Consider the following 24,436-nt stretch of genomic DNA (forward strand, 5'->3'; position numbering starts at 1 on the left):
TCGATCTGATTCGACACGTAGACCGACGCTCATGTCGCGTTGAAGCTTCGCCGTCGGTCTCTGCCAGCCACACGCGGCGTTCCTCGACTGTCAGCCTGCGCCACCGACGCGTCGCGTGTTCGACTAGCCACCCGGTCAGCCGCTACGCTACTTGAGGAGTCTGCTCTCTGAATCTGGACTGCGTGCGTATCGTCTTGTCTGTCTAGTCTCTGTCTGGGCCTGTTCCGCTTGTCCGACCTCCTGCGTTCGAGTCAAATGTCCTCGGTGGTGATCATATTCAGTGACATTGGCCAAGTGGTACGTCCTCACGACAGTCATCGTCCCCTTCTCCGACTCACTGTGAGTCGCATCTCAGGCCTCCGATGGATCGTAAGGCAAGATACGCGCCGCAACAGAGCGCGTCGACTGTGTGTGTGTCGGCCAAACGCCGGAAGCTGTGGCTGCCTTAAGAGCTCGACGTCGGGCGAAGGGTCAAGCGCCGCAAGGTAAAGGAGGCTGGCGTCAAGGGTGCTCGAACGAGCGAAGGGTCAAGCGCCACAAAAGAAAACGGGGCTAGCTTCAAGGGCTCTGGCAAGAGCGAAGGGTCAAGCGCCACAAGGACATGGCTGCGTCTAGTGCAAGAGCAGCAAGTTGGGCCACCCGAGGGCGGGCGGGCATCGCGGGGACGCGGTGTCTGTCCGGGCGCGGACCTTTACGTGGTCCTCGGGATAAGTACTCTCGCACTCGTGCGAGGGGAAACTAACTCGCGCCGAATCCGAATCCGAGGTTGGAGGTATGTCGTTTGCGCAACCCGATGTATCTTAGTACCAGAATCTGCTCCTATCTGCCAATACAATTTCTTTCGTTGCGGACTGTCGATGCATATGTGATCGTGAGGAAGCCCGCAAAACAGTGAGGCAAGAGTTCACCTTGGCAAACCGACTGATCCACGACTACCTTCGGCGTTCCCCTGCACAATACGCCGCTCGGTGCCGTCAACTGCGTATCAGACTTCACGTCTACTAAACCCTGACGGCTTGACCGAGTGCATGTAGATGTGATTACGCATGGACAAGGTTTTGGGGGATACACGAAGCGTTGGGGTGGAGTTGAGAAGCCGAGTACCAGCTAAGCACGGGAAGACTACGACTATGAATGGTACCATATGAGCGTTACGACAGTAGTCGCTGTGCCGGGTCCCTTGGACCATTCCCTAGTGAACACATACCGCATGAGCTGAATGAAAGGCACCGGGTCCCACTCGGCATTCACACTAGGAGCGTGAAGGCCCGAGAACATATACTGTTGGGTCAAGCCGTTAACAGAGCCATGGTAACTGGATACGAAACATCGTACCTACCCTGAGATCGCACGAGAAACAAGAGTCGGTACTCAAATACACGCGCAATATATCTCTATCCTCACGTTCCCTATATGTACCATTCCCCCACCACCCTCCATTGTGGTAGTACAAACGGATAGTTCGTCGCCGGGTGGGAGGCTATTCAACCACTCCTGTAGTTCTGCATCCGCGCAATCGTCATCTGTACGGAAACCGTCCCATTGCACCAGATAGATTGAACGCAGGCGAGCCGTTGCCGTATCATCGCATACGATCAGACGGCGCTGGTCCGGCTTGCTTTTGGCCTGAACCTCGAACCATATCTGTGACGGGGAGTCACTATTCAAGATAGACTCCGGTGACAACGGGACTAAGGAAATACGTGAACTCTCACATGATTGCCTCACAGTAATTGAGACACTCACCGATGTCGTGTGATTCGATGGTGAATACGATTCTACGTACCGATCTGTGCACTTTCGCAGGCTCCGGAATCCGTGCACTGGCCCAGTAGGACATCGTTTTTGGCGAGTAGGCATTTGGCACTGTAGCAGTTCCTCCGTTCCCTCCTTTGCCGACCGCCCGGACCCAATACTCCGCATAATCCAAGATATCGCATACAGTGGTATGCGGCAATCTCAAATGGAGGGTGAGTAGCTTCTCGGTTTCAAGGACATCATTTGCATGTCTTGGAATATATCCATATCTTTTTCCATCGAAGTCAGAATTCCGTGAAGACAAGACTTATTGGGAAAGACGTACGGTGATTGTGCCCGTAGTTCATTTACAATCTTTTGAAGCGGCTGATCCAAGATTTCCTCCTGGTCTCCCGAAAGCCTGCTTGCTCTCCCCTGACTTCGTCCGGCTCCAAACAGCCGTAAGAACCGCTTGCGTAAGCCTATCGGGGCAGACGGCCAGGTGAGACTAGCCATCGTATCGTGGAGATAAAAGAGTGGGTGTACGATTGCTGCGGTATGCGAGTTGAAGTCTAGGAGGGGATCGGTGACCGGGAGATCTCGTGCAAGCTCTATGATCTCGTAGAGGCGTTCACCGTGCACTGAGGCATCGATCTTGTGACGGGGTGCGACTTGGAACAGAGTCATTAGCAGGGAGTATGCCGCGGCCTGAACCTCCATTCCATCTATCCCAGGAGCATGGAACGAGTACGACTCGCCATGGACACATAGTCGCCCACTACGCCAAATTGTTCCCCAACACACCTCGTGGCCGTGCTGCGTCTCGACAGTATGAAAACGCATGGCTGGGTTGCGATTTTTAGACATCGCTGTCGGCCCATCGCACCTGGTATTTATCTCGGTAGTTTCAGAGTCGCACGCTTTGAGTTTGATGTCAAAGCTCGTACCATATCTGAGCAGACGCGCGAAAGCGCCCCTATACCGCAACAACGCCTCGGAGACCCTCAAGTCTGGGTGTTCGACGCTATTCATCTCCTCTAAGCCACGATACGATAGTCCAAAGGATTCTGAAGGCCATGCCAGCCCAAACAGCATTCCACGTTACCCTCCTGGACACGGTGGCGTATATGACCCATCGCTCGAGCTGGCGCCGACGCCGACGCCGAAGGACGACGAAGTGAGGAAGGATTTCAAGCCTACGGAGCTGATATTTGGCAAGGTTGCGAGGCGGATGGGAGACGCTGTCAAGGTGAGTGTAGCGACGCTCGTGTACACCGCATTTATGACGATGCTGACATTATGGTCGCTGCCAGTACATGACGCGGGCGAGTGCCGGGTGCAACACCGCCGTGCTCATCGCGCCGAGTTCAGCACGACCGTCCTCCGAAAGCTGATTCTCGTCTGAAGCGGTGCAGCTGCACAGATACAAACCACGTCCATCTTCCTCGCTGGAAGCGCGTTCACCGTCTTCGGTGCGGCGGTCCATGTCGCATGTTTCCGGACGCTGGACATGCTCTTCACGTTCGAGGTGACGGTGAAGGAAGGCCACCAGCTGCGCACGCGCGGACCGTACTCTGTTGTGCGTCACCCGAACTACACCGGGTGGTGCGTGCAGACCGTCGGCGAGGGACTCGGAAGCGGGGTGGTTGGACAAGCCGGCAGGTATGGTCGCAGCGCACGTCTTCGTGAGAGGTCAGGCGTACGCCGGGCTGAGTATGATCATGCGATGCGGTCAGGAGGATACCTTGCCAGGGAGATGCAACTGCGCATGCACAAGGCCTTTGGGGACACACGAGGCGTTGGGATGGAATTTATTATCTGAGTACACTGAGCGTTACGACGGTAGGCGCTGCGCTGGGACTATTCCCCAGTAAGGACATACCGCATGAGCCGAATGAAAGGTCCGGGGTTCCCACTCGATATCCACGCTATCAACGTGAAGGCCCGAGATCATATCCTGTTGGGTCAAGCCGTCAACAGAGCCACAATAGCTGAATACGCAGCATCGTACCTACCCTTGGATCGCACGAGAAACACGAGTCGGTGATTAAACACATGCGCAATATATCTCTATCCTCACATTCCCCATACTAGAAAAGATTCCCCCGCTAGCCTCCCTTGTAGTACAAATGGCTAGCTCGTCGCCGGGTCGGAGGCTATTCAACCACTCCTGTAGTTCCGCATCCGCGCAGTCGTCATCTGTACGGAAACCGTCCCATTGTACCAGATGAATGGCGGGCCGGCGAGGCGTTTCCGTGAAATCGCGTACGATCAAACGGCGCTGGGTCGGCTTGCTTCTGGCCTGAACCTCGAGCCATATATGTGACGGGATGTCACTATTCGAGATGGACTCGGGCAACAACCATGAGTCTGTGAGTACGTACGTGAACTCTCACACGGATGTCTCGCAGTAACTGAGACACTCACCGATGTCGGATAATTCGATGGTGAATATGATTCTACGTACCGATCTGTGCACTTTCGCAGACTCCGGAATCCGTACACGGGCCCAGTAGAAGACCGCTTGTGGCGCATGGGAGGGATCTGGCACTGTAGCAGCGTCTACGTTCCCTGCTTTGTCGACCGCCCGGACCCAATACTCCGCATAGTCCAAGATATCGCACACGATGGTATGCGGCAATTCCAAATGGAGGAGTAACTGCTCGGTTTCAAAGACATCATTTGCATGTCTTGGAACATACCCATATCTTGTGTTTTGCACCGAAGTCAGAATGCCGTGAAGACAAGACTATTGGGAGAGACGCACGGTGATTGCGCCCGCAATTCATCTACAATATTCTTAAGTGGCTTATCCAATATTCTTTCCTGCTCTCCCGACAGCCCGACTCCCTTTAGCCGTCGGAACCGCAAGCCCATGCTTACCGGGGTATACTGGACCATCAAATCGTGGAGATGAGAGATTAGGTGTACGATTGCTGCGGTATGCGAGTTGAACTGCAGGAGTGGGTCGGTGACGGGGAGATTGCGCGCAAGCTCTACGATTTCGTGGAGGTGTTTACCGGGCGCTGAGGCATTGACCATGTGGCGGGGTGCGATTGTGAACAGAGTCATCAACAAAGAGTTTGCCGTGGCCTCAACCTCCATTCCGTCTATCCCAGGTGAGTGGAATGAGTACGACTCGCCATGGACGCGCAGTCGCCCGGTGCGCCATATCGTCCCCCAATGCACTCCCGATTCGTAGTCGCGCTGCATTGTTTGCATGGAAGCACAACCTGAAGGCGAGTTTCAAGTTACGGTTACTATCCATTGTCATCGGCCCATCGCACCTTAGACTGGTGTCGACCTCGGTTCCAAAGTCAATCCCAAGTGGCGCACCTTGAGTTTGATCACAATGCTCGTGCCATATGTGGGCAGACGCGCGAGAGCTTCTCTATAACGCCGGCACCTCGGAGATCCTAAGTCTGGGTGTTCGACGAACGACTGGCCCTCCGAAGAGAGCGCGACAACTTGAACTTGAACTGAGTGGCCGCTGCAGAACCGTGACGACCGACGCGGCGGCACGGTGGCACCACAGCCACCAGCGATCGAGATCTACGCCACGACCGCCATCAAGTCACTCAGCTGCGACAGGCGCCGACAGCCTCAGCCTCAGCCTCACTGGCCTGAGCTCAAATTGCTAGACTCCAGGCCTATACGACGTCTACCATCATGATATAAAGCGTTTTATTGCTTCCAGTTTGGTTTCGGGCAACCTAGAATTCATGGCACCAAGTTGCCAATGGGCCGAGCCTCGTGAGGTTGTGAATTTCGAGTCTCAGGCTGAGTCGACTGCCAGTCACGTATGTACAGTATGTCGTTCTCCCCGACGTTCACTGTCAACCCTATAGCTTACAGTGAAAAAAAGGATACTCGCTGGAACTTGCGCTGATGCAGACAAAGCGGGTCGAAGTCTCTACTTAAACACATCATGTACTCACTTCACCAGACTAGCTTAATTCCCTAGGTCGACCCCGAGCGTAGCTGTCTGTCTGATCTTCTGTCGATGCTCCTATTTGCAGGTCTTGCGGTACGTCGCGGAATATTATCTACGTCACGCTACCGTCTCGCTCGCCCTGATGCGGAGTCCTCGACTCACCGTGTTACCAGGCTATCCACCCAGGGATGTTTTGTCCTGTGCCGCATTAGAATCACTCCCGCCTTCGCGCCCCGTTTCCTACTCGTGCCGGCCGCGGAGTACACCAATCAGGCATATCGTGCGCATCAGCCATTATCATGCCCGTCGTCCGCATGGCGCTGACCATAGCCTCGCCGTTTTAAGCCATCGTTGTCTTCGAGGTGGACCCACAAACACCCAAATGCAGAAAACGCCCTCGTATCACGGTCCACGCTACGGACCGGACTGGGCTCGTGGATGTGACACCCACGTGTTCGTGCCCTTTGTGCCAACCGAATAAATGGACCTCGATATGCGGCCCTCTTCCGTCCAACCGCGACTCCTCCTCCTCTCTCCCCACCTCCAGGCTACCTCCCGCCCATGCTTCTTGGTCGCTCACTATCTGGCTCTGCTCTCAAGTGGTTCTCGTCAGCCGCTCCGGGTTCTGGATGCCGACGCCACAACGACGCCACTCGTCGACAAAGGGCACGCGTCGTCGCGCACGGTACGTCTACCATGCCCTCCCAAAGGACGCACTGAGTCTGATTCTGGCGCGTAGACCGACGCTCACGTCGCGTTCGAAGCTTCGCCGTCGGTCCCTGCCAGCCACACGCGACCTCGAGTGGCATTCATCGACTGTCAGCCTGCGCCACCGACGCGTCGCGAGTTCGACCAGCCGCCGGTCAGCCGCCGTGATACTTAAGGTGCCTGCCCTCTGGACTGCGTACGTTTCTCTTGTCTGTCTTGTCCTCGTCTGCGCCTGCTCCGCCTGTCCGACCTGTTGCGTCCGAGTAAACTCGGCGGCGATATCCATTGGGAGATTGGTACGTCTGCTCGCTCGTCGTCTCACATGTCCCCTACTCACCACCATTCGTACGTCAAGTGCCCAATGAATCGTAAGGGAAAAGATGGTCACACACAGCAACAGAGTTGCGTCAACATGTGTGTGACGCGTCAAACGCCGGAAGCGGGGGCTGCGTCAAGAGCCCGACGTCGGGCGAAGGGTCAAGCGCCGCAAGGTAAAGGAGGCTGGCCTCAAGGGAGCTCGAACGAGCGAAGGGTCAAGCGCCGACTGGCTTGCCTCAAGAGCTCAGTTTTGAGTGAAGGGTCAAGCGCCGCAAGAAAGTCACAAGAGCTAGCATCCAGGGCTCGGATTCGAGTGAAGGGTCAAGCGCCGCAAGAAAGTCATGGGAGCTAGCCTCCAGAGCTCGGTTTTGAGTGAAGGGTCAAGCGCCGCAAGAAAGTCATGGGAGCTAGCATCCAGGGCTCTGGCACGAGCGAAGGGTCAAGCGCCGCAAGGACATGGCTGCGTCAAGTCCTCCCGAGGGCGGGCGGGCATCGCGGGACGCGGTGTCTGTCCGGGCGCGGACCTTTACGTGGTCCTCGGGATAAGTACCCTCGCATTCGTGCGAGGGGAAACTAACTCGCGCCGAATTCAAACCCGAGGTGGGAGGTATGTTTGCGCAACTACACGTATCTTCGTACCAGATCGCGCTTCTGTTTGCACGTACTATATATATTTCTGTTCTTGTGGCCTGTCGACGCGTATGTGATCGTAAGGGACTTCGCCACGCGATGCAAGAGCTGAACTTGTCGAACCATCTTCGACTACGTGTCGGATTCTGCTATGGAAAAAGACGCGTCGTTGTTGTAATTGCGGTGACCTCGACGTTTCGAGATCGCGTGAAGGCAACGATGGCATGAAACCGACGCGCCTTGGAGCGCGTCGTGCACGTGAGCGCGGTGTGTTGAAACGCCGCTGGGGAGGCCGCGCGGTCTATTTCGGGCAGACGCGCTCGCGATGCCGCTATTCTCGCAACGAGCCCACTGCTTCTCGTCCCCGTCCTCTGCGCTCCCATCGACGTCCGCTGCGTGCTGGAGACCAGGCTGAACACCATCCAAGGCTTGTTCCTCGTTGCGTGGAGTCAAGTCATATAGAGCAAAGGTCAGCAGGCGGCGCATGGCGGCAAGTGCCTGTGAAGTCATCGACCTCATTCCCGCCTTCCTGATCCTCTCGCACGACCACTTAACACCGCAGCCCTTCTCTCTTCTCGGGGCCGAGCACCCATCCCTGCCGCTATGCCACCCCAAGTCGACCTCATCTTCGTCTTTCGCTCCTCCCCAGCAAGAGTACTGTCTAGACGCGACGCGCGCGAGAATGCAAGGCAGGCAGAGCGCCAATACACAAAGCTCCTCGATGTCCTCAAGGCGGGCGGCTTGCGTGCTGTCGGGAAGCGCGGGGAGAACGACGGGCAGCTGCTAGTCCTTGTATCATGTCCGCAGAGCACGTTAGCACGGTTAGCACAGCGTGAACGGTGAGTCGATATTATGCTGGTGTGGCGTGCGCACTCATGGCCCCGGAACAGACATTCAGATTTCATCTGCGGCCTCCCTACTACAAATCCTACTGCCGCTCTCGATCTAACCTCTCTATCATTATCTTCTGCCGACCGACTACGACTCATTCACGCATATGTAACATCAACCGTAACGGACGGTGGCCTGGGTGTGGCGCCAGGCTCGAGTAACTGGGACCGCGTCGAGTCGGTCATGATGCTTCATGACAACCAATTCAACGAAGAATGGATTCGCTCCTGGACCCGTAAGGAGCTGGGCTTCGTGACGCTGACGGAGATCCGTAAGCAGGTACGTTCTGACTTTCGCTAGACCAACGCTCGCACTTTGCTCACCAGCGGGACTGTAGTTTGGCGAGGCCATCGCGCTCTATTTCGCCTTCCTCTCGTACTACACAAAATCCCTCATCTTCATCTCCGTCGCCGGCGCGTACTTCTACTTCTTTCACGAGGCCTACTCAGTGGTCTACTCGTCCATCCTCCTCCTCTGGTCAACAACCTTTGTTGAGTCTTGGCGGATTCGACAAAGGATACTCTCCGTGCGGTGGAGGACGCGCGGTTCATTCCGCGTCGAGAAAAGGCGCGCCCAATACGTGCCCATCTCATGGTGGAAGAAAGACCTCCGGATGCTCGCTGGGCTGCCGGTCATCATGCTCTTCGCTGCTATCCTCGCCGCGCTACTGATGGTCGTGTTCGTATTCGAGGCGTTTATCACAATGCTCTACACAGGGCCTGGAAGCCGCTTCGTTGTATGTCTCTCTCCTCACTGAACTGCGTCCCTCTGACCCGCCTCACAGTCCTTCGCACCAACCATCATCGTCTCTGTCCTCGTCCCGCGCTTCCTCAGCATCTACCACCGGTATGCCGTCTCGTTCACGAACTGGGAAAACCACGGGCACCAGTCGAGCCACGACGCGTCGCTCACGCTCAAGTCGTTCACGCTCGCAGGCATCGTCGACTACCTCGGTCTTGCGCTCTCCGCGTTCGTGTACGTGCCCTTCGGGGAGGAGACGATGGCGTTCATCCAGCGCACAATCGAGAAGGACTCCGTGGCAAACCGCAACCTGACGTCCACACTCTACTCCGCCACCGCCAAGTTTGCGTCTGCTTCCGCGAGTGCGGGTGCGGGTGCGGACGCAAGCGAGACGGCGGGCAAGGCACGGAGCCTCTGGGAGATGGACGTTATGAGTGCGCGGAACAAGCTCAGCCCGACGCGCCTGCAGGACCAGATGTTCGCGATCACGGTCACGAACCAGGCCGTGAACGCGTTCCTTGAGATCGGCCTGCCGTACGTCCTCCGCGCTGTCGCCGTGCTCCGCCGCCGCGGACTCCGCCCTGGAGCATCCGCGAACGGGTCCGCGAACTCGGGCAAGAAGAAGCGCGTGTCGTTTGAGGACGAGGCAGATGGGAAGGGGACAGCGCCAGAGAGGGAAAGGGAGAAAGGGGAGGAGAGGGTGTTCATGGAGGAGGTGTGGAGGCAGGTCGCACTGCCGCCGTATGAACTGTTCACAGACTACAACGAGATGGTCACCCAATTCGGGTACGTCGCGCTGTGGTCGACGATCTGGCCGCTCGCTCCGCGTGAGTTCCTCGTCACACCCTACCCTTACTGAGATCGATCTGACGTGTGGGCAGTGATGGCCCTGACGAACAACTGGTTCGAGCTGCGTTCCGACGCGTTCAAGATCTCGAAGCACGTCCGCCGCCCGATCCCCGCGCGCACGGACACGGTCGGCCCCTGGCTCGACACGCTCCAGTTCCTCGCCTGGCTCGCGTTCCTCACCAACTCCGCGCTCGTCTACCTCTTCCGCCCGCTCGACCACTGCAAGGCGCTCGGCACGTCGCTCGACCGCCACCACACCCACCTCGCAGGGCGCAATGCGGGCCCGCGCGAGATCCTCGGCGCGGCGCTGCTCGTTGCGCTGGGCGCGTCGCATGGATACATCCTCGTCAGAGTCGTCGTGCGCCATGTGCTCGAGAGACTGATGTGGCGCGGGACGAAGGAGGAGTGCGAGGTGGAGGCGGTTGAGACGGCGGTGAAAGAGGAGTACTTGAGGGGCTTGGGCGTCGCGGACGTGGCGAGCGCGGGCGCAGGCGAGATTGCAGAGGCGGATGCGAAGGACGGCGAGACAGATCCTTTTTGGACGTACGATGAGGGGCTGGACGAGCTCTCGAGGGAGACCAAGGAGTCATGAGGCTGAGAGGCGTCTGCTAAGTAGAGTAGACGTGTTTTCTTCTGGCTTTACATGCTGTTCGCGTTTGTGCTTGTTTTCGGACCGCTGAGTGTATGCTACGACAACATAATGTATCGTGAACGAGAGCAGGACGCTGCATAATAGACGACGTCGTGCTTGCAGTCCAGGTACAAGTCCCGCGCGATTTTCATTCCACACTGGCTCGATCAGCAAACAACACGCACTCGGAGCAATTGCACAAGAATACGGCGATACATAAATAGTACTACAGGACAGCATACTACATACACTTCGAAGTAAATCCAATTGTTCCATAACTATTCCCGAACAAGTTCAGCACCCTGCTCAAGCAGGCGCGCCGACACCCTGCGGGCCAGGATGTGGTGCCTGCGCGTTCTCGCCGGACACCTGCATCCCCGCGAGCTGGTTCGGCAAGCCCTGGTATTGCGCCTGCCACGCACCCTGCTGGGGTTCTCCATGCGCAGGCTGAGAGAGCACTGGAGCAGGCGAAGTGGAGTAACCTGCCGGTGTGATGCCATAGGGCGACGTACCGTACGCAGGTTGCTGATGGTACGTACTTGATGTCGGACTACCGGGTGCTTGCTGCTGCACACTAGGGACCTCCGAACCCGCGCGGGCCGCAGCGATTTCGCCAGCCGATTGTCCCGAAGGTGTCGATGCGCTCAAGTCCGTAGTTGACACCTGCGCCTGCTGGGCCACAACGGTCTGCGCAGTGTCCTGCGAACTGCTGCGTGAGACGGGTTGCTGCTGCTGAGCCTGCGCTGGATGGCCTTCCTTGACCCCAGGCACGGAGACGAAGTAGACAGAGCCGGTTGGGTCCGTTCCGCCTTGAGCATAGTACTGCGCCCAGGCCTGCACATTCGGGTCGGGATAGGTTGCATTGGGGTCATACACGAAGGGCGGGCCACTCTGCTGCCGCTCAGGCTCGGGCCGGGGCTCCGCTTGAGCTTGAGACTGAGGCTGCGGTTGGGCTTGTATCTGCACCTGCGGCTGCGGCTCCGGTTGTGCATGGACTTGGGGCGTCGGCGTGAGCTGGGTCGAAACGGGAGCGCCAGCTTGTTGGAAAGGCGTAGCTTGCACCTGTGGGTGCGCTTGAAGCTGAGGCTGAGGCTGAGGCTGCGCTTGCTGAGCAGGCTGACCGGCAGGATAGATCTGGGACTCGGGCTGGCCGCCATAAGGCGTAGGGGTGCCGTAGACTTGCGGTTGACCGTACACAGTCTGTGGCCTCTGAGTATACGGGTTGGAGTCATATGCGGGCTGGGGGCGAGCGGCGGGAGAGTAGGCACGCTCAGGGCCTTGCGCGTAACCCGGCTGGGAAGCAGGATAGGCGTTGTAGCCTTGATCATAGCCTGCTGGACCGTAACCGTAAGGCTGAGGACCTGGCGGCATGCCATATTCTTGACGAGTACGGGAATCGGGGCGGGCGATGTACGATGATTGAGTCTGAGCGTACGAGGGACGTGCATCATACACTGCAGCGAGGTAAACGGCCTAGCCTCTCATTTCAGAAAGGAAGGGAGACGTACTGGCACTGTTTCGCGCGAGGCTTTCCTCCATCATTCGGTCGAATATGGTCCTCGCCTTCACAAACGTCTCATTCATTGAAACGAGGTCAGCTATAATCAAGTTAGCATGCAGATGATATGTGTGCGCAGACGTATTACGGACCTCGTTTCTGACTATACTTGTCAATCAGCTTGACGATTTTGGGACGCAGAGTCATGCAGTTCCTGTACACTTCCTACGACGGCCATGAGCAAACCATTGGCTGACGTATACATATATTGACCAACCTGGATCTCCTCATTATCCGCGAGATTGTCCTTTGCGGGATCCATACCACGGAGCAACGTCAGCAGACGATCCACATTCGCAGCTTGCGAGAACACAGCAGCCTCCTGCTCCGCTTCTCGGGCGAGTTCAGCCGCTGTAAGCTCCGGCAAAGGCTCCACATAGTTCACAGGGAAGATACCCGTCCTGCCCTTCAACTGGCCACGCCACCAATCCTTGTATCCTCGGTCAACGACCTTGATGATGTCGCCCTTCTCGAAAGCCAGTTCTCCGGCCTCAGTGGGCTCGAAGGTGTGTAGCGCCCGGACCCTGGTGACTATGGAGACACTGTCGTGGCCCGATGCACCAGGCGTTGAGGAAGGCGTAATAGAGCTCACAGTGGTCGCTGTGGATGGTGAAGAAGTGTTGGCGGCAGAAATCGCCGGGCTGGCTGAGGGCACGTAACCGCCATAACTTGTTTGCTGCTGGCGGGGCGGCTGCGCGGTGTTGGTTGCCGGTAGATTTATGTTCGAGCCGGATCCGCCTGCACCGCTTGACGATGCAAGCGAGTAATTGGCCCATTGAGGTCGTCCACCCTTGTCGTGCATGGACATCTCCAGGACGCGTTGTAGCTCCTCCTCTTCCCGGCGACGAACTTCGTCATCCACATCTGGCGGCGGAGGCTCATCTGGCGTCTCGAACTTGTATCCTTGGGTGGCGCATGCTCAGCATGTCCTACTCTAGTTGTAAAATGATGCGACATACCCTTGCTCTTTAGAGACTCGAAGCATTCCTCCATAATCCCGAGCGTGGGGTCCTTCTCGAACTCCGATGTCCACTGAGCAATCAATGATAGGGCTCGCCGCCGAACTTTGTCGTGTGTGGTCTAACATCGACAGCACATGTGAGCTATGACACAGACGGGAGGTAGGTTACGAATCGTACCCGATCGGTAACCAGCTTCTCCAGTCCCTGGGTGAACGCGCGCGATGCGATCTCCCTATGCACCTCAATTCCGCAGTTCTTCGTCAACGACTCCGCAAGAGTCAACGTATATAGTTGTACGTTAGGATTGCGATGCGCCAGACGTTTGAGGACGGCGGCGACGATATTGCGCGCGCTGAAATGGTACCCGGATGCATGAGTTACATGGTTACACGCCCTCAGCCTCACGCACCCTGGTTCACCCTCATCGAGGACCTTGTCGCATAGATTCAGGATCAACTCCCAATTCTCATTCGTCAGGTTTTCATCAGTCGTTTTAGCTGAAGACGACCCATCAGCCGAAGCACCTCGGAGCCCGTAGAGGCGCAATGATCTCACTCACCAACGATCTCGTCGTAACTGTTGGTCTGACCGCTCCTGAACATGATTGTCGGTCGGTGGTGTTGAGAGTATCAGGGCAAGGGCTGCGTGCGCGACTACGCGTCGTCGGGAATAAATAGCAGTCTGGCACTGGGGACGACTGCGCTAACCGTTGGCGCAGCGAGCTCGGTGATGCAGCGCCCCAGCAACCAGGCGCGGGTGGTCTCCGGACCGCGGGACTTCCGCAAGAGGAAGCGTCTGGACCTCGGCATATCCGTCGGCCACATCCTGGAGATGCTATTGGCTAGCTGGCCGTGCCGGAGGTACCTCTCCGGCAAGCTTCCCAAAATGACATGCCCGAGGTTAGACCGAACGCACTCGATTAGGAAGTATACGCCAGACACACTCGCGCTCATCCCATCTACCTTTGTCTCTTCATCCTTTTGATATCCATCGCTATGGCCAAGGGTGTGTCCTAGAATAGTGGACTGCATGGTCGGCTCTCTGATACACCTTTAGTTCCGCGGAACTTCCGCCTTTTGGAAGAGCTCGAGAAGGGCGAGAAGGGCATCGGAGACGGGTCGTGCTCGTATGGTCTCGAGGATGGCGACGATATCATGATGAGCCATTGGAATGGCACGATCATTGGTCCAGGACATGTGAGTGCTATCGGTGTTTTGCACGGCTCATGGGTCTTGGAGGGTGGCTCGCTGAAGTGATTGACAGACCGTGCACGAGAACCGCATCTACAGCCTCAAGATCACTTGTGGCGATCACTACCCTGAGGAACCGCCTAACATCCAATTTATCTCTCGGGTCAACCTGCCATTTGTTAGTCAATTCGATGGGAAGGTCGACACGTCGAAGCTGCCCGTACTTGCCCATTGGAACAGGAACAGCAGTATTGAGACAGTCCTAGTAGAGATCCGAAGGTGTGTCACACACTTCACCCTTTACCCTCTCTCCATCCTCATGTCAACTTACGATACAGGGAGATGGCATCCTTTAACAACAGGAAATTGCCCCAGCCTCCCGAGGGCAGTACCTTCTAACCACATCGAGAGCTCCGTCACGAATCCTGGACACGTTTAAGGCCCAATGTACTAAAGATACTTGAGAGTTTGTAGCATGGATCCATCGTCATCGTGTGTTAACCATATCTGCGTAGCTATCACTGGACCGAATCATTTCCGCGCACATCGGTTGGGACCATGATCGAGTGCCATCTTCGCTCACGTTGGATGCGCAACTTGCGCTAAGTCTCGTCACCCATCATCAATGTCCCCACCCTCGGCGAGTTATTCTGCAAGGTTGTGCTGCACCACGCGTTTGAGTACATCGATTATCGCCACGCCCTCTACTACGTTCACGGTACGCCACTACGGTTGTTTGTGCAACCCAACGATGTCGAACAAATCGGCCCACGCCCGAGCCAGCACGACATCAGTCTGAGGGAATTCGAAGGTGTGCGGGTAAGGAGTCATTTCAGCCGTGGCATATAACTAGACAGCCACAGTGCGGTCTAAGTAACGAGGCTCGACTGCGGTGGATATGGTATGTACTTGCAATCCATGACCTACATTATCAGCGGATTAGTTGACCCATCCCGCGCCGTTCGCATTGCTTGAGGTGCTGCCCCTCTGTAATCGGAACTGGCACATGGTCTCCTCCTCCCGCGAAGGTTACTACTGGCAGTACAGTATGAATCGAGACCATGCCGCAAGAACCACCGTGAGCCCACGTCAACTCAAGGACAGTAGACTGATGGTTCTAGAATAGTTGACTGATTGGACTCCGTGACGATCGAGGACCGTCTATCACCGCATGACATTTGCACAACGAAGCAGTATGAATGCCGAATGTGTACACCCGTCGACGTCGAAAGTGAAACTCTCAGGTAGCTCAGGTCCGCCAACTGCATGGTCTACAGAGAGTAGCAGAGTCTGCAGACTTCACAGTTTCAACGTGAAGCAGGGGCGCTGTCAGGCGCGAATAGGACGGAATCCTTCGTAATACATACGCGTAGGGGATGCACACGAGTACGAATACAAACGAGCGATTAGGGTATAGTAATACGACAGTGCCCTTCCGGCATAAAGAAGATCATAAATCAGGGGAACGAATGTGTCGACGGTCTAAGAGAAAACGAAGTGATCCGCCTCCAATAGCCTGTACGTGGGGTGAATAGTGGTGCAGTGTGAAGCAAGTTAGGGCGTTGGAAAATCCTCCTGCTACGTAGATGCCAAGTGTCCGTCGCAATGCGTAATTTATCTTTCACGACTATGGGTCGGTCGGTGAGAGGCCTCGGTCTTTTCTTGTCGCGTGAACGAGCAGATCCTTGCCCTTGATCCACCGCACGAACCAGTCGCCAAGGGTGACGCCCCAAAGCATGTCGAAGTACGCGGCACCTTTACTCTGCACGCCGCCGGATCGTCAGCAATCGTGTCATGCATCCCCGAACAGCTACGACTCACCCTGCCGATAGGAATGAGAATAATTTCCGTACTCCCCTTGTATGCCCTCGTCTGTGGCCGTCCTTCGAGGAAGCTCACGACGTTTGGGGCGCAGATGTCCGCATGTACTGGGTACTTCATCCCCTGCTTCTGCTCGTTCCAATCCGTGATGTCGCCCACTGCGAACACACCCGGATGCCCCACGACTTCGAAGGTCGGCTTGACCTTCACCAGCCGCCGCTCGTCCAGTGCGTCCAGCCCGAGCGACGCGATCCACGCAGTGTTCGGCCGAGGGCCAAATGTCGGGACAATCAGGTCGGCGGTGGGAATCGACATGCCGGAACGTGTGGTGAGGCCGACGGTGCCGTATTCAGGAATATAGTCGGTGAGTTCGGAAAAGACCATCTCGATTCGGCGTGCCTTGCAGCGACGCTCCATCTCTTTCCGGTACTTCGCCGGATAAGTAGCGTTGAGAAGCATGTCGTCTGCTTGTACCAGGGTGATCTTCTTGTTCTGAGTGACAGAACGAGACGGCGATCTGAGAAACAATGTGGCGGATCAACTCCAGAGTGAACACTTACAGGGTAGATGTCTCTGAGTTCTCCAGCAGTCTCTGTAGCCCAACGTCAGAGCTTCCAGATGTTGAATGGGGCAACAGAGACGCACCAATACCGACAGCGCCACCACCAATGAGTACTACGTGATCTGCCTGTTCGTATCGCTTCCGCCAGTGGATGATGTGTTCGTGCATGTCCTCGCGTGTGTACGGGAAGTCGAGCGGACCGGACCACAGAAAGCCGCACGCGAGAATGAGCGCAGCGTACTGAATCCTTCCCCCGCTCTCCAGGACGATCTCTCCACCCTCTCCCCGCACCTTCTCGTCGATCGCTGTCACCCTGTCGACGACCAACCGGCCGTTGCCATTGATGAACAGTTTATCGTAGCTCATGAGGGCGAAGTGCTCGTATTCGCCCTCCTCGCTGATCGTCATGCGTGCGCCGGCGAGGAGGTGCACGGCGAATGGCCGTTCGTTGACGAGGATCAGATTATACTTCCGCGGGTCGAGCGTGCCTGAGAGGTTCCGCGCGACGAGCGCGCCGGCATGTCCGCCACCGACTACGATGACGTTCTGCTTGCCGTTCCAGTTCTCCTTCCAATGCATGTGGGGCAACAAGTCCAGCTGGCGGGTGTTGGGGACGGGAGGCGGAGAGAGGGGGGAGAACAGGAATCAAGTCAGAGACCTGATCCAGGCGAGAAGGCGATATACAAGCTGCGGGCACGACAGGCACGCTGATGCGGTGGACACACCATCTTATACGAGCGCTGGAGGAACGTCTCGCCCGTTAAGGGACGCGGGAGATCGCATGTGCAAGATGTGATCGAGAGGCGCCCACGTGGACGCTCGGTAGCAACTTACACCATACTTGCCTAGACTTGTCTTCGGTTCGACAGTGACGACGCAGTAGCAAGCGGTGGGCTTCGGCGAGTCACCTATGACCAACGATGCCATACTTGCGAACTGTCTGCGTGCACGGAGATGAAAGTAATTCTGAGCGCCATATCCGCGAGCTTGAAACGGTTGATATGGGTTAGTGGGAGATCCATGTATCAGCCAGGCCCGTCCTGTAGACGCGTGTCTGTTGCGCGTGAAAACTCACCCAGAAGTGGTATCTAGGAAGATTCCTCAACCAGTCCGTTGCGATAGATATGTAAGTGACCACGGGACCGAACCTGGAAAGATCGCACCGAGCCCGTGAGCCCGCCTTTCAGCATGATTGGAATGACAATCTGACCTTGGCGAATTCTCTCAACAACGACCGGCTCCACTCGGCGCCGACTGTGCTGTGGCAAAACGTCTCACTTGACGTTGAAACGACACTGAAACCTGCATGTCTGTTCAGCAAACTCTTGCCCACTATGCACCGCGTTGGGCTGTGAGTCTAAACGCGCACACCTGAGCGAAACTAAACGAAATACCTACAGCCCGGTCGGCGGATCACAGAGCCCGTCTGGGAGGCGCGCGCAGTACATAACACCTGCTACGAATTGATCGAATTGCGTAGAATGGTGCATCGCTTCACAGTCGCCATTTTCCAATGTGCGACCCTGTACGACCTCGGATCAGGACGGCCACAAGAGAGAGATAATGGAGCGGCGAGGCCCCTAAGATGCTCGCATATTGATGATCAGCGAATCGAACGCTAAAGGTCGGTGTGCATCCGATATGCGTCATCCAACGCATCGTACTAGGAGGGCATCACATCACGTCTGAAGATCTAACAGATTAATTTTGGCTCGATGATCAGGGATGCTTGACACGAACAGCGAGGGAGCTCAAAGAGAACGGCGACAGCGGGCCGGCCAGTGGAACTAGTGGAAGCAATTGGTCAGGCTTTGGATCAAGAACATCATACTCGAGCATCAAACCGGAGGTGTTCAGCGAGCAGCGTAACTTGATAGACAGCAGAGCATCGGTGAACGGACATGCACAGAGGTGGTCCTGGTGTCACGCACCTATTCGCAGAGGTTGCGGTCTGAATCAGAAGGAAAGTACTAGTACTTGCGAAGTACTCACGACGATACGATCGAAGTGCGGGGAGCGGCCGATGGCATCTGCAGATTCTCGTACCGCGGCAGCGACTGGCAGCGATATGTGCGCCGCGCTCGCGTGCCTTGAGTCCTTCCCCTCTAACGCAGTGTCCGCGCCGATCTGAAACAGAGGTCGTCCTTGCTGACTCAGAACTCGTCTCATCGCTGGCGCCAGCTGAGACATCCAAGTCGTTTGACAGGTCCGAGTCCCCTTACGCCCACACATCGACATCGAACACTTCCACCGAACGCCTTCATCTGTCGTCGATTCTATGTGGCACCGAAACCACAGCGCCAAGGGCTTCACGGCAGCGACCTGGCCCACATATCTGTTAAGCATACATGACAGTTTCGGCCGTCAGTCAGTGAGCAGCACATCCTTGAATATTTGAATTCTGTCATCGTACCAAACGCTGACCAAATCATTCGGCGACATTGTCGACAGCAGCCATTGGGCATGCCGAGGTCTTTCTTTGCTCGATGCGAAGCCGTCGGAGGGAGAGTTCTGAATGTCGGACGTGAAACAGGCTAATACGTTGGTCTCTGGCAAGCGGCAGTGGTGGCCAGGTGGCGGCGGCAGTGGCGTTCCAGCGTCGGCGCCCAAAGTACACTATTGCCGCTTCGGGCAATCCCACCTCTAGCATGGCCATTCACCGCCGCGTCTGCAAGTATCAGGTTTGTATGTCGATATGACGCTGTGCCGTGGCGGGTCAGGGCGAGTCGCGCGACCGGGTGCAATATGTAACGCCCTTTCAGGTCTGCAGGCTTCCATGCCACTGCTTGCGCCATTTCAGACGGGATGAGGCTGATGGACAGACTGTCGCCCGCTCAATGTGTCGATGCGCTGCTAGTGCCCGTGGACTGGACGTCTCCGAATAGAAGGCTTATATTATGGTGCGTGATGAAATTTGCCGCCATCTGTCGCTGAGGTACGCATAGGGGAGCAGCGGTTGGCCGTGCCAGCGAGGCTTAATCTTGCCGGGCACAGTGATGCTGAGCATTCTTCGACACCGTAAGGTTATTGCTACACTGTCGAATCGTCGAATCGAACGCATTAATCCCTGGTGAGTACTCTGACATCATATGACTCAAAACAGTGTACACTACGGTGCATCCAATGAGTGCCAGTGTGTATGCACAGAACCACACGTTTCCGGAGGTTGTTTATCATAAGGCGCGAGCAACAACTTGAAGCATCTTCCTCGTCGTAAGTGTGACCAACATTGTTCCAGACCGTGCTTCTCGTAACCTCGTTTCAACCACCTAGGACCCACTAGAGACCACAATCATGTTACGCTTGGAACTCGCCATCGCTCCCTCGAGCAGTCTCGGGTCACTGGTCCCCAACTCCCATCATATGCTGAACCACGTACGCGTCCTGCCAAAGTGACGAACACACCGCTGACAGCTTATTAAGGGTGTCCCAGAAAATTCCCCCCTTACTGTCCCTCCGCTGACACGACCAAGCGATATCGATGAAGGGTGGTACATCAGTGGTCGTTCAGTCAGCTGCGCAAGTGGGTTGTCGTTCTCATCATCTTCACGCCCATCCCCCGACAGATGCAAACTCAAATTCTGAGCGCTGATATCATGATATCCGATCCGTCAACGCGCGAGCAAAATCCCCGCATCCGCTCCGCCAAAAGACCTAGCCGTAGCTGAGGGTCTCCTCAGCTCATCCACGTAGACCGACTTACCCACGGTCAGACACACGCAGACGTCAACGTTTCAACAACAGCCGTTGACCGTCGGTCCGGATTCTGACGCACATACCGGGCCCATGGGGTATTCCCCGCAGCTGCGAACATCGATATCCAAGAGCCATGAATAGAACATGACGGTGAGAGCGACCGCACACTTGCGGGATCCTATTACAGTGATCCTCCACGCACGTCAGCCCTACCCGTGTCCAACGCTGCGCGAAAGCCAGTCAGCAACCACGCACGTCCACTCCGGTCCGGCACCCACCCAGCATATCTCAACTGAAGAGAGGGAACAGCAGATACTATCAAGTAGTTGAGGGTGTAAGGTACAGGAGGGACCCGTCTAGACACGGCCGCTCGGGCGTACTAGGTGGTGAGTAGTAGGTAGTACGCACTATGCTAAGTATGCAGAGGCCACCACGGCTGTTGCGTGGATGCATGTAAGAAAACTGAGGAAAGGAAAGGAAGTGAACCGCGTCGCGGGAAAGTGCAGCTGTCCTGGTAGGTATCAGTGTGGCAGTACTAGTGTTGGGGAAGAGCGGAAGGTAGGCAAGCAACAACTTCTCTGTGGTAGGATGGGGAGTGCGGGGTGTTATGCATGCGGAGTTCGATGAGGGGTAATGAGGTGTGCAGCGTGTAGTGGAGCAATGCAAGTGATGGTAAATGAAGAGTCCACAAGGTAATGACGCATGTGAAGGGAGGGTAAAGGGGAGGACGAAGAGCCGAGGGCGGGGAGGGAGGGAGCATCGCTATGTACATTTTGGCCGCCCTTCACGGCCGCAGACGCGCCCAATACAAGGTTGAGCGCACGGACCCGAGTAGATGGGTCATCTCGTCCGCTCCCCCTTCCCCTCCTCCTCGCCCACCCCCTCCACAACGGTAAGCCCCTCAATCTCCGCTTCCAGCGCCCAGGCATCCCCGTCATCCATGTCTGGTGGGACAATCACGCTCGTCTTCTCCAAGGCAACTGCATTCCTCTCCGCAACAGTCACCACCTCCCTCAACTCCCTCGGCACGAAAGGCGACCCCCCAACGCCGGGGCTCGGCGGGTAAAGCGAGAACGGGCTCGGCGGGGCGAGCGCAGGGCTCGGGAGCGCCGCGAGCTTCATCTTCTTCAGCGCCATGCTCGCCGGCGCCTGCATCTGCATCCGCATCCCCAGCGGCAGCCTGCTCAGTCCCAGATTCATCCCCAACCCCGCACCGACGCGCGCTGCCGCCTCAGGCTCTTCCGGGGCGCCATAATGGCCGACGTCCACCTCAGGGTAGATCGAGCTCAGCGGCGGCGTCTGCCCCGCGGACGACGACGTCAGCCGCGCCGCGAAGTACTCGTACTCCGCCAGCGCCGGGCGCGCGTGGCCCCCAAATGCATGGCTGCGTCCGCGTGCACCGGCTTCGTCGCCGTCCTGGTCCTGGTCCGTGTCCCCGTCGTGCTCGTCCGTGTCGCTCTCGGACGCGGAGCTCAGCGCGGGCGTGGAAAGGTCCGTCGGCGATAGTGCGCGCGCCGGGAGGTCGTTATAACCGTCCGATTCGTCTGTCTCTCCGTCTGGCGAGACGTCCAACGGGCTGTCTGAGCCTGAAGCGGCGGATGTCACTGACAGAGCTGACGCGGGGGTTGGCGGGGACGGTGACGGCTCTGGGATGGGAGCGAGGGTCGGTGTTGGTGCGAGCTCAGACTCGGGCTCCATAGCGCCCTCTGTCTCGGACGCAGGCTCTGGACGCGGCTCTGGAAGCGAGGGCGGGAGTGCGGATGGTGGTGAGGGCGGGGCGACGAGCGGGAGGAAGGTCATGTTCATTCGCTGCTGAGATGCTGTCAGCCGTACCGGTTCTGTAGGAGGTGGCGGCGGGGAGGCGGGCTGGACGGGTAGAAGCGGGATGAACGAGAAGGAGGGTAGGCGGCGGCGGACAGGTGGCGGAGATGTGGCGGTCGGTGTCGATGGGGATGATATGGGAGAAGGCGAGATGGAGTGTGACGGCGACAAAGGGAAGGGTAGCGAGGGAGGAGGCGAACTCGAAGGAGGTGCAGGCGGCGTCTGCACGGGAGAAGGTTGTGGCGGAGGTGATAGAGTTGGTTGCGGTGATGGTGAGTCGACCCTGGCGATGGGTTCGGACTCTGCGAGCAGCTCTGGACTCGAAGGTTCGGGCTCGGGCGGGGTGTCGAGCAGCGGTAGCAGCCGGATGGGGACGGCGTCGAGGTAGGGGAGGATGTCCGGGTCGAGATCCGCGCACGGCGTCGGGGTGGTGCCGCGGTTCTTCCACTTTGATGGCGTGTGGCTGGGCTGGGCTGCGAAGCGGGAGACCGGGAAGGGTCTGGACGAGGACGCGGCGGCGGTGTAGGCGGTGGGGAGGGAGGTCGTGAACGGCTGGCGGTAGGTGGGGGGCGGGGCAGGGCGGGGGAGGGAGAGGCGGAGCTGTTTGAGTTCGAGGACGTCTCTGCGGGCGGGGCGTGAGCAGCTGCTTTGAGGGTGCAGAGTCGCAGAGGTGCCTGTCCGGCTGCGCGCCCGGCCAGCTGCATGATGCGGGCCATGACGTCGCTCCGCACGCTGCGAGCCGGATTAGGCAGGCACGGACACCGGGCGTGCATGACTCGGATCGCGCAAGGGAACAGACACTCACTCGTAGGATAGCTTCGGGGTCACCGGCGCGGGCGAACGGTCCCACTCGTCCACCTCGAAGACCTCTTCCAGGTCGTCGTCCGCGCAGAACGACACTGTCTTCTGCAGCTGTGGCCGCTCGCCCGGCGAGGGTGGCGCAGACGCGTACGGCGAGTACGGCGGACTCGGGCTCTTCAGGCAGCTCTTCATCGCGTGCGTCGTCCGCGTGTGGAGGATAGGTAGGGATGCAGGGTCTAGATGCGCTAGCGGGAGTGCGGATCGTCTAGAGTGGAAAATTGAACTCGGAGCACTGCGGGTCTAGGAGTGTGTCGTGTGCGCGTCGCGGGTCGTCGCGATGGCCGTCTAGAATGCTGGCGGGTGTGCGGGGGCGTCGAGTGAGCGGTGCGGGGTGGGCGAGGGAGATATAGGGCGGCGGCCGGGTGAGCGGGAGGGAAAAGGTCGCCCCTCTGCCCGCCACGTGAGCGCCAAAGAGGGCGATCCCGGAACGCCCGCGTTTGTCGCGACGGAGCCTTGACGGAGCCCGCCCCGCCTCCTCGCGCTTGTCGGCGCCCAGTCCCCTTGACGTCGCCGGCCATGTCTTCTCCCTCCCCTTCGTCCCCCGCTGCCTCGTCCCGCTGCCTCTTTCTCCCTCTCTATCCCTCTATGCAGTCGCTCGCCGGTGCGTTCCTCAGGCACATACACGAATATCAGCTCCGTGCGCCATATTTGCTTCCGCCCTCCTGCTTCCGGAAGCTCACTTGCGCTGCCAAAACGCGTCGAACCGCGCTCATGCGTGTCGCCCCTCGTGTTTCCCTTGGACGTAAACAGCTGAGGCGCGATAGGCACGAGGGGGCGCTGGACGGTCAGGCGGGGCGGATCTAAGCGTTTCGTGTACCAGTGCGTGCGGTATATGATGCTATCTATGTAGCTCTTTCATTTCGCGGAATTGACGCTGTTGGCCACTGGCGCAGGTGTCGCGCACTGCGCGTAAGGTGTGTCACATCGCGTTGCTGTTCGTTCGAGCCGCAGGCACGCCGTCGCGTGGGCCAAACCTCTGCCGTCAGACAGCTTGTAAATATTGTCATCGCGACTTTTACTCCGTACTGCGTTCGAGGTACTTGTCCGGGCTCAGGATGTTCCAGTCCGCGCCTCCAACGCGCTTTGGACAATCGATGGACCGCTCATGCTTGAGTTCTTTCGGCCCTCTGTGGGCTCCATGTCGCAAGCATGAGAATCTGGATGGCTCCCGGACACCGTCGTGTCTTCCACCACTCGCAGATTACATCCACCAGGCCGAATCGCTTAGTTAGGCTGTCGCGGGATCCAGCTGCACGGAGACCCCATTTTCCTCCGCCACATAGGTCAGGAGCATGGGACGCTCGAGAAGTCCGTGCGGCGAACAGGCGCAAGTGACGCACCGCAAATACCAGGTAAGTTTACCCTTCTGCGACCTACGCGTCATACGCTGAATGGCCTGCCGCGCAGGACTTGCGGGAGACGCGCGGGGTGTTTCTGAGTAGCGGGTGTATCCGCCACGCCGAGTCGAGAATGGGCATGTACAAAGGGATGCGGCAGGATGAGATATGGACGTCATGATTCGTTAG

The 24,436-nt window shown here is 57.6% G+C and overlaps 5 protein-coding genes across 5 annotated transcripts; 2 read left to right on the top strand and 3 right to left on the bottom strand.

Annotated features, from left to right (window-relative positions):
* Nucleotides 1-7,930: 7,930 nt before the first annotated feature.
* On the top strand, nt 7,931-10,400 carry B0H18DRAFT_885724 (calcium-activated chloride channel-domain-containing protein; the record flags this gene model as incomplete). The annotated part of the gene is made up of 5 exons (XM_048041084.1): nt 7,931-8,166; nt 8,218-8,497; nt 8,556-8,954; nt 9,003-9,786; nt 9,841-10,400. The coding sequence occupies 5 exons, from the start codon at nt 7,931-7,933 to the stop codon at nt 10,398-10,400; spliced, it is 2,259 nt and encodes a 752-aa protein (XP_047887256.1).
* A 1,512-nt stretch (nt 10,401-11,912) lies between these two features.
* B0H18DRAFT_885721 (uncharacterized protein) lies at nt 11,913-13,561 on the bottom strand (the record flags this gene model as incomplete). Its single annotated transcript, XM_048041083.1, has 7 exons — nt 11,913-12,037; nt 12,090-12,162; nt 12,215-12,900; nt 12,957-13,077; nt 13,137-13,311; nt 13,369-13,456; nt 13,519-13,561. 7 exons carry the CDS (start codon nt 13,559-13,561, stop codon nt 11,913-11,915), a joined length of 1,311 nt encoding a protein of 436 aa, XP_047887257.1.
* Nucleotides 13,562-13,863: 302 nt separating this feature from the next.
* On the top strand, nt 13,864-14,874 carry B0H18DRAFT_1040719 (ubiquitin-conjugating enzyme/RWD-like protein). The gene is made up of 4 exons (XM_048030562.1): nt 13,864-13,964; nt 14,016-14,155; nt 14,223-14,615; nt 14,665-14,874. The coding sequence occupies exons 1-3, from the start codon at nt 13,955-13,957 to the stop codon at nt 14,586-14,588; spliced, it is 516 nt and encodes a 171-aa protein (XP_047887258.1). The 5' UTR covers nt 13,864-13,954; the 3' UTR covers nt 14,589-14,615; nt 14,665-14,874.
* Nucleotides 14,875-15,776: 902 nt separating this feature from the next.
* B0H18DRAFT_885693 (uncharacterized protein) lies at nt 15,777-17,111 on the bottom strand (the record flags this gene model as incomplete). The annotated part of the gene is made up of 4 exons (XM_048041082.1): nt 15,777-15,911; nt 15,971-16,462; nt 16,531-16,562; nt 16,616-17,111. 4 exons carry the CDS (start codon nt 17,109-17,111, stop codon nt 15,777-15,779), a joined length of 1,155 nt encoding a protein of 384 aa, XP_047887259.1.
* A 2,760-nt stretch (nt 17,112-19,871) lies between these two features.
* B0H18DRAFT_1107905 (uncharacterized protein) lies at nt 19,872-23,042 on the bottom strand (the record flags this gene model as incomplete). The annotated part of the gene is made up of 7 exons (XM_048032732.1): nt 19,872-19,916; nt 19,982-20,120; nt 20,312-20,336; nt 20,484-20,607; nt 20,637-20,690; nt 21,108-22,671; nt 22,855-23,042. The coding sequence occupies 7 exons, from the start codon at nt 23,040-23,042 to the stop codon at nt 19,872-19,874; spliced, it is 2,139 nt and encodes a 712-aa protein (XP_047887260.1).
* Nucleotides 23,043-24,436: the final 1,394 nt, after the last annotated feature.

Source organism: Fomitopsis serialis (assembly GCF_022376445.1).
Source record: "Fomitopsis serialis strain Sig1Antser10 chromosome Unknown B0H18scaffold_132, whole genome shotgun sequence".
In the NCBI taxonomy this organism is placed as follows: Eukaryota; Fungi; Basidiomycota; class Agaricomycetes; order Polyporales; family Fomitopsidaceae; genus Fomitopsis; species Fomitopsis serialis.